At 33.7% G+C, this 10,107-nt stretch overlaps 1 protein-coding gene across 1 annotated transcript; it reads right to left on the reverse strand.

Annotated features, from left to right (window-relative positions):
• Positions 1 to 3,325: 3,325 nt before the first annotated feature.
• LOC105988378 (taste receptor type 2 member 1-like) lies at positions 3,326 to 4,237 on the reverse strand. The gene has a single exon (XM_013019982.1). The coding sequence runs from the start codon at positions 4,235 to 4,237 to the stop codon at positions 3,326 to 3,328; it is 912 nt and encodes a 303-aa protein (XP_012875436.1).
• Between the last annotated feature and the right edge of the window lie 5,870 nt (positions 4,238 to 10,107).

A 10,107-nucleotide genomic window follows, 5' to 3' on the forward strand; every position in this document is an offset into this window, starting at 1 on the left:
GATATATACAGTGAATTCTGTGACTGAAGTCTTTCAGACTATTTCCAACAATTCCTCACGTAATGGAGTGAAAGCTTGCCACTAGGTGGCAGTGCATTACTTGTAATTTTGTCCCAGTTTTAAACTGAAAAGCAAAAATAAATTTTCCTGAATATTTTCCTGCTGTTCAACTTTACAGTTTTTCTTTCTAATAGAAATGAGATTGAAATTGAACTGACTTGATTTCTCACTATTTTTGAAAAAAAAATCTTTCTTCAGGATAGTTTTCTTTCATGGAGGTGCATATATGGATCTTTATCCAAAGCATATATGCAAGTGCCTGTTTGTGTTTAGTTCATTGTATTATACGATATGACTTTAGATTTCAATAGTAATGGTCTAGGACAGTTAAAGTACTAGTAAGAGTACATCATATGACAATTGCTGAAGGGTACATGGCTATCATGATAGTTTCTTTTATAGGTAGTAAAAGTAGTCTCTGAACTTTAGAGTTGTCCTTAGATTTCTTAGAACAACTAAAAGCAACACTGATCCTTTGGAAAATTAACGGAGAAAGAAAGGTATTTGAAGAACAACTTCTTGGAATTCTCTTTAGTGCTCTCATGAAGAATTGCTCAACATTTTCTGACATAGGGACTTTGTTTTCCAGCTAAGTGATTTGAAATGCTTGTAATCAAATACTGGTTCCTTTGGGATGGTTCTGAATGTATACTAAACCTTAACCTCAAGAGAAACCTAGGGCATATCCAAGCTGTTTTGAGAAGTTGAGAAGGTAGCAAGGTGTGATAAATGAAAATATCAACACACTGACTTTATATTTCTTTGTATTAAGGAATGTGCACACTTTCAAATACTACTTAATAGTATATATCAGTGAATTAACTTAAGATTCATTGTAAAAATTTATCCAGGTAACATGTAACTATAACTTAAAATATTCCATAAATAAGAAGGAAGTACAATAAACCCTAAATTATGCCCAAGAAAAGAATATCAGACTGAGACAATTTATTATTGGGAAAAGAAGTAATATGAACTGAAATCATCGTGTAGCTCATCACTATACCTTCTACTTCATTTGTCTTCTGTAGTACAGGAAAGAAATGCTCAAACTGCCAAAAACACACACCACAGGAAAGACCTGAAGTTTAATATACATGGTTTATTTAGAAAATATCAGCTCCATAAAATAATATGAACTACAGATAAGTAAAGATCTAGTCAAAGGAGATGAGATGGTACATCATGCAAATCTCTTCAGAGACAAGGAACTCTGAGTGAGGGTAGTGAAAAACAGACACATCAACATTTATATCTAAAGTCGTTGTGCAATGGCATTGTAACCCATTTGTGAACACAATGTGGGCTATACAATGGATTTTATTAGGTAACAACTTACAACCCAAAAGCATTGGGTTAATAAATCCTCCTAACATTCCTAGAACAGTCCTTGGGGTCATGGTCCTCTGTTGGACACATTGTGGTGGGCTGCCTAGATGAACTTTCTTCTTCTTATCATTTCCTCTTCATGCAGAGCAAGTCTGAGCACAACTTTACCACCAGGACCAGCATACACAGCAAACCAGCTAAGAAGTCACCTGAGCTCAAATGTGATTGACTCGGGATGGTGGTTCTTCACCTCAGTTGTATGATTGACTGATCAGTTGGGAAAGTAAGTTGAAGGACATGTGTGATGTTTCCATTCTCTTTTTTTAAGGAAAAGACTAAGAGATGCAGTGGGAATATAAGTTTGGAAGACTCCTGTACGATAAGGAAAAGAAAGAGAGAGAAAAAAAACCCACTTCTGATTATTTCAATATCCAGGGTATCCAAATTAAGTTCTCAGGATCATTTTAGGAGAAACTCAACAAATTATATAGTAGATTCTTTATATTTTTATTGTACAGATATTGTACAGAGGCTTTAAGTTACATGAGTAAGGTAATGAGTACATTTCCTTTGGAGCATTGTTACCCATTCCTTTGATTTTCCCCTACTATCCTTTCCCTCCTCACCTCCCCAACTTCTGTCCCTCCCTCCCACCTGCTGAAGTAGTAAAAGCTCATTTTCAACATAGTGTTTTGTACGCATCATTGTTACAATAGGTCAACCTGTATCCTTGTTTCAGCATTTTGTTATTTCCCTTCCCCTCCCCAAATTAGAAAAATGTATATACAGGATATAGGGCACCAGAATCAAATATAGTGATAACAGGAGCTATACCATGGGGGAAGAACATACAAAAAAGCAAAAAAAAAAAACACATAGTACATTAAAAACAATAGTGATAAAGAAAAAACCTCATGTCCCTATCTTGGGGTTCATTTCATTTTTAAATTATGACTATTCTAAGGAAGAATAATTACTCTCACAAATGGTAATGAGAATTTGGTTAAAATGCACTTTGGGTACAAGTCAAGACACATTTAACAGTCAAAACTCAACCTCACGATACCTGAGCCTAGCTTCAGTGTTACTGATGCTTAAATCTCAATTATGAAGGACTCACAGATTTACTACTCCTTCAGTCACCTATGTTCAAGTCACACTGGTGAAAGTATATTGTCTTGACTGAACATGAATGATAATTGGAAAAAAGAGCTTTCCTTGTTTTAAGTTTACTTACCAAGTCAAGTATCCCCAACACATAGTACTGTGCCACATTGGATACCAGTACAATGCCACCACCAGCAATCTTCCCTAAGAACCTAGGCAAAATGGCAAGCAAATTTGTTCCCAAATTTGGGACTCTGGCCTATTTATGTGTGCATTTGCATAGTAGTTCCATTTACACATTATTTTCTACCCACCCGAAGTCAACCAAACTAACACCTTACCAGGACAGCCAAAACATCACTACAGTATATACTTTCAACATCTGATTTCTATTTTACTAATGAATCTGCTTGATTCTACTCACTGCTCTTAAACAACCAAATAATTCTATTGTTTCAAGACTTAAAATAAACCAAGACGCTTTCCCAATCTCAACTTAAAGATTTCCAATGACCTGGGAAAACAGACAGTAAACAGTAAAAACATTAATCAAAGAAAGTCTTAGAACTTTTGTTTTATTTGTAAAATACAATTTGCAACTTCAGAACAAGTAGAAATTAATAAGATGGGCTGACATCACAATATTTTTCATACACAAGCTCTGGAAAGAGAGATACTCTATTGACCTAATATCAGAATTAATGTCTTATATGTCTTGGGGTAAAGTGTGGGCAGAAAATTGGCAGAAAAGGGTACTGAGCACACAAAACAAAAATCAGCCCATTAGATTTGTATCAAAGAAACAAATACTCCATGGTGGTCCTTTTCTTTATTGATTCTTTTTGAAACAGAGAATTCTCCTGAATGGTTCTCGGAGCTTAGGATTACTCATGATGAGTATCAATGAATGACCAGCAGGAAAGGCTGCCATTATTTCCTTTATCAGAAAGAACTGGTTACTTCTGTAGGGAATTCTAAATGTCATATTTGCCATGAAGGCCGCAAAATAAGACATAAAGAAGCAAAAGAATGTTATTATTGTTCTTAATGCCTTTATATGGGCTTCAGTCTTGACATTTGAAAATCCATGAGGTCCACTTTGCATCTGATGGGTGTGTTTGTAAAGCGAGATGAACAGCATAGAGGTACACACCACAAATACGGAGAGAGGAAGAAATAGCATCAAGTTTACGAAAAGTAAGTCATTATTTTTCTCTGTGTTGGCTGTAGTCCTTTGTAGTGTGGTGTTTCTGAAAACATCATTATACTCAGTTTTCGGTAACTCTACCATCATACTTGTTGCTGCAGTACCCAAAGAGGCTAGCAAGCTGCCCCAAAGTAACCAAAGTATGAACTTGGAAATTCTGAATTTCAGCCAAAGGAAAGAAGAGTGAGTGAAACCAGAAATTTTGAAGCAGTAAAATAGAGCAAGCCAAGCAGCAAACCAGAGACTGATAGTGCTGAACAACATCCAAAAGAACATCATGTTTTCAGTAAAGATAGTTTCATCATAAGCAAATGGAAGGAACACAGAGTAAAATATTTGTACCATCAGCATCAGCTGCAGGCCAAATCTAGATATCCCTATGCAGAGTAAAAGGATTTCCAATGGTTTGAGCTTTCTGCTTTTAAACAGGTCAGTACAGTTCATGATGATAAGATATCCATTTACTGTAATCCCTAGGAAGAATTCTGTTGACATGAGGATCATATGGAGAATAGTTGACAAAGGAAAGGCCATGTTTTCTATGATGACTCTAAGTGTTTCCTTGTGGATGGTCTTAAATAGTGCTGTGAAATTTGATCTTCTGCCGACTCCTGGATCATAGGTAAAGTCTTACAATCACTTTTTTCATAAGAAAAAATAAAACAACCAGACTGTTGTTTGAATCTGCCATTTTCGTGTGAAACTGTGGGAATGCAAATACAAACATTTGACTAATGGTTAGGTGTTCTTCTGGTTAAATCCTCCGAACAGCCTCCATAGATGAGTCATTCCATTCGAACTCTGACTTTGCTCTGCAAAATAAATCAGACTGTACAACTGTTTCATTCAGGTAACTGCCATTTTGTTTTGGGTCTTTCAGCTCTCTCCTAATGCCAAACGCAGCATTCTTAAGAGGGGTGCTTATTTCTTGTTATTGATACAAATATCCCATCTCAGATACAACTCTCTCTAGAAGATGGACTCTTTCCCAGCCCACCCTTACCTTATAGTACTCCTGAGACACTTTAATAAATTTCCCCCTCTGTGTATCCTATTTTAACCAAAAATAATTTCTTTACCAGACTTAGAGCTCAATTCTAGGAGTTTTCGCTTATCTTGCTGGTGGAAGGATGACCTTAGGATTAGCAAACTGGAGCCATAAAAGTCTTGCAGAGATCAATCCACATCACCCTCTGCTCTTGAAGCATTATTTCACAAGAAGGGGTGGTAATGAAACTTTTAGCCACCTGTAGAGGGCATGATTACCATGTTCAAAAGAACTTCCTCCTTTATTAAAAAAAAACAAAAAACAACAAAACAAAACAAAAACAGAGCTGTTCACACGATTATATTTGAACTTTATTTAAATATATATAAAATATAATACATTATTACTATATGATAAATTATGTCACAATGATTAGTGGCTGGTTATATTGAACACTCAATAAATGTTAGCTGTTATTCATGGTATTAAATGTCCTTGTCTTCTGATTGGCTATAACAAGGCAATACACAATGATTTCATACAGAAACTAAAATGTTAAGTTGTTAGAGTCACGAATAAGCATCTATACTGATTACATTTCTTAGCGATGCCCAGGGCCTTCCATAATATGTAAGCTACTATCTGATGAAAGCTGATGTCAAAGTTATCTGTGCATCTTTGCCATCATTCTCCTTCTCCATCTTCTACGCACTTTAGTTATCTAAAATGTAGCAAGACTGATAGCATCTCTATCTCTTCCAAAATTCTGGTTTGGTGATGCACATAATGGGCCTGGTTTCCATTTTGCCTCTGATTTATGGCTGTGGAGCTTTTGTCTATAAAGAAATGCTAGATTATAACAATTAAATATTTATATTAATTTTATCCATATTAGTGTCAATTAGTTGTCCAAGATTTCATTTCCTCATATCTATAAAATGTATATACTCATAAACGGACATAAAGATGATAAATATGCAAAAAATTAAAATTAATTAAGTGTGTTTCTACATCTTTCAGGATACATATGTACTATGGATATAATCTTAAGAAATGCTTTTGAATTTTATTTCTTAGATTAAAAAGATAATCTGTAAACTAGAATATAATCCCTAGTAAGTATTTATGCACTTTAAAATCCAGTACTACTTTACTACCTTAAATTGACCACTTTCACACAGGTTTGCTGGCAGTGTTGACTATTGATTGAATCATTCTGTTCCAAGATTTGAATTTAGTCAGTGCTTATTTCATTCTGAAATCCTGGGCTCTGGTTCTCATTTGCTTCTCTAAATAAATATGCCCTTTAATTAAAGAGAAAGCTTGAGTTTTGCAAGAACTAAGAGTATAATTGACTTTAAGCTATAATTTCATTTTAGTTTGCATTTGTGATTTTCCTGTTACATGGATACTGATTTGCATTTGATCTACTGAATGCAATCCTATTTTGGAAATAGAACTTTAATAAAGAGCTCTTTCCAAGATATAGAAAAAGTTCCCTGATAATTGAGATAGAGACTTAATGTTATTAATTCAGTGCTTCTTTTTAGGGTTTTGGAAAAGGTAGTGACCAAATGGAAAGAGACAATCTTCAACTTAAGCAATGTTTGAGTGCTTTACTAAAATGATAAGTTTTTTTTTGAAGAAAAATGGTTTGTAGTAGGAGGCGCTTAATAGTTACAATTCATTAAGTTCCTTTCAGTTGACCTATATTCTTTCAATCTTCTAAATGCTTACTTAGTTCCTAAAATTGACTTGTTCCCAAGAAAATTTCCTTTTTGTCTTTGTTTGTTTATATTTTCTTTTGAGTAATGTGGCAGCAGACTATTCAGATTCTAAGATTATGGTAATACGTGAGTTGGAAAATTAGAATGCACTTTAAATAGACCCTCCATTTCCTGTGTTCTCTGGGCACAAGAATGCTTTTTATTGGTTATAACTGTTACAAATATCTGAACTTTGAATAAAAATACATTTATTGGTCTAGATGCTTTACAGATCACTTAAAGAAGATTAAGGCTGCTTTCATTCTATTAGTTGAAAATATTTTTGCTGGCAATTTTTCCCTTTGCCCTGGCTTCACTATTTAAGTTTAGCAAAAAGAATTGGCTTTATAATCCCTGTTTTCAACTGTATTTGATGTTGGTATAACTTGGGGAGGGGAAGGAAAGAGAACAAACAAATTGTTTAAATAGGGATATAGGTGGACCGGCTGCAACAATGAGATGTACAAGATGTCATGTTGAAAAACGAACTTTACAACTTTGGCTGGGGTGGGGGAGTTGGGAAGGGATGGTAAGGAGAAACAAAGGAGGAGGCAACAATGCTTGAAAAGAAATGTACTCATAACCCTCTGTACGGTATTTTCACAATAAAAAACGAACAAACAAAGAAACCAACAAACAAAAAAAGAATTGGCTTTTAGGTCTGAGTCCTTAAATTGGCTTTTTAGCTGAGTCTTTTAATGGGCCAATTTAATCCATTAGATTAGTGCAATTCTGTCAAAATACATTTCTTTTTAGGCTTCAGTAAATGTTGACTCTAAGTTTCCCTTGTACTGTCTTGATGTTATGTAGTTGTGGGAAATGACAGAGTCTTTATGGTTTAAAAAAGATACTTGCTCTGGTCACACAATGTCAGCAATTGATTCACTGTTTTCTTGTTCAGATCAGACTCTATAATTATTGGAAAAACAATGTTTTGAAGTCTTTGTAATATGTTTTCATAATTTTTTACATCCAGTGAAGTTTTTTCTTTTATTTTGGGTTTATTTCAAAATTATAGTAGGTTATTTCTATAGATTTTGATCCCGGAGCCAAATTTTTAAATTTAGCCCTTAAGTTTCTTTTTTTTAAAATTTTTATTTATTTTTTATTGTGAAAATACTGTACAGAGGGGTTACAATTACATGGGCAAGATAATGAGTACATTTCTTATCAAGCATTGTAGCCTCCTCCTTTGTTTCCCCTTCCCATCCCTTCCCATCCCCCCCTCCCAATCCTCCCGGCCCCCCCCACCAAAGTTGTAAAGTTCGTTTTTGACATAACAACTTGTACTTCTCATTGTTGCAACGGGTCCACCTGTATAGTCCTTAAGTTTCTAAAACAATGTCAAGTACTAGGTAGGTGAAGGAGAATCTAACCAGCTTGATCATCAAGCTCATAAGACAAGCTCAAATAATCATTTCCATCCCTTTTATTTATAGGATATTTTATGGGACAAAAGTTGTTATAAGATTAAAATTACATAAAAAGTAATAAAATTTTATAATCATATTTGGATTTGACAATTATTTATCAATTTGTCTTAATTGTTTATAAAGAGTATGTGTGTTATTTAAATACATACCAATTGCTTGGCAATGGTGGCTCATGCCTGTAATCCTAGCTGCTCAGGAGGCTGAGATTTGAAGATCTCAGTTTGAAGCCAGCCAGGGAAGAAAAGTTTGTAAGACTCTTATCTCCAGTAATCTACTCAAAAAAAGCTGGAAGTGGTGTTGTGGCTCAAGTGGTAGAACACTAGACTTGAGCAAAAGAAGCTCTCACAGATAGTACCCAAGCACTGAATTCAAGCCCCAGGAACAGCAGCAACAACAATAAAAATGCTGGCCATTGTTTTATACATGTACTCTTATTTAATTCCTACTACAAAACTAGTTCCCTCATTTGAGGAGGGTAGTATATGGGCTGGAACTTAGGATGGAATACATAAGGATTTAATTACAGATGGTCTGACCTATTCCAGAGGTCATATCATTGATGAAAATATCACAGTACATTTGGATTGTAATACTTTGTTTTCATTGAAACTGTTAGGAAAACACTTGAAACCAACTGAGAGTTACAGGCTAATGACTCAATCTTTTCTTCCCTATATAAAAAAGAGAATGTTAATTTAATACATTTATTTAGGAGAATGTGAAGTGTGGAACTGTAGAATATTGGCATTGGGATTGTTAGCAAACCTGAGTGCACACAGATGCTATGGGACTATAGTAGCAAACAGGAATATACAATAATGAGAAATCATTACAGAGCATCGATGGAATAGTCTGTGGAAATGAAGCTCAAGAAAAGTCACATGGGACTTCTAGGCCCTTTCCAATACCAACGCTAAAGCAGTCACATTCCACCATTATGCTCCCCACTAGATAGAGGACAATGACAAAATCCTAAACGTTATGTAACTTGTGCAAGATTTATAGAAATAGATACTGAAAGAACATGCATATGTCTTTTTAGTATTCTAAGATTAGATTTCCTTCTAAGTAAAACAAGTGGATAGGGTAAAAATATATGACAACCTACACTTTTGATTTTATTCAACATTTCAGTCCAAAATCTTGAGTTGAGCTGTGTTTATATGAGCTATAACTTGACTAGGAGAAGGAAAGAAAAGGATTTCGTGGCCCAGAGTTTACTGTTTGCGAAGTTATACTAACAAAAATACAACATGTATTGTATTATACCACCAAATCTAAAAGAGATACTGGCTTACTTCCAGAAATGTAATAATCCATGTTTGTATGAATACAATCAAGAAAAGTAATTGATAGTAATATAATATATGTATAAGAAAATAAGTATGTCCCCCAAATTGATACTTATAATAATATATTAAGAATATGGGGTAAAGTTTAAATAATTTAATTTCTATTCATTTATATTCATAATGAGTACAAACAATGTATTCTTTAAATTTTCTGATACTTGTAGAAGAAAGGAGTATTGTTTATATAGGCAATGGCCTTGCGAAGTTTGATAACTTACCTAAATTTAGCCAGAAAATCCGCCACAGAAGCACAGATGTTTTGATCGTCATTATAACAAATGCATAATTTTCAAATAAAATAAGCTATATTTCATCTTTAATTGAGCCATTTCATATTCTGCAACATAAAAGAACAGTTCAGAATCACAACCCACATAAGAATAGTTTTTTTAAGTCACAAAAGGCTGCTATTACTTAGCCCAATTTGCAAAACAAATTATTGCAATAAGTTTCAATAAACAAATGATATCTAATATTTTCATTATGGTTAGTTCCTTCTTCAGAGGTTATTTTTGAATCTATTTTTCCATATCCCTTCCATATTATGCACTTAACATATTCTAGCATAAGATTTTGCTTTTGTTTTTATTTCTACAGATACTCTGGGCTTAAAATAGAAAGAAAAATCTACTGGAATGCTTTCAAAAATAAATTTTAGAATGAAACATTTATAGCTAGAAGCCAATTCACAATGACCAAAAGTATAAGATGACTTTAATGTCTCTAGTTTAAGAATATTTAATATTTAAGAATATTTTTAAAAAGTAACTCAATATATATATATAAAACTCAAAATATATAACTCAAATACATAACTCAAAATATATATAACTCAAAAAAATATATATATATATATATTTAGTTT

Source organism: Dipodomys ordii, unplaced genomic scaffold (assembly GCF_000151885.1).
Source record: "Dipodomys ordii isolate 6190 unplaced genomic scaffold, Dord_2.0 Scaffold48, whole genome shotgun sequence".
NCBI lineage: Eukaryota > Metazoa > Chordata > Mammalia > Rodentia > Heteromyidae > Dipodomys > Dipodomys ordii.

Bases quoted from the DNA above. Each gene is read 5' to 3' on its own strand.
- LOC105988378 (XM_013019982.1), bottom strand. From the start codon at position 4,237: ATGGCCTTTCCTTTGTCAACTATTCTCCATATGATCCTCATGTCAACA.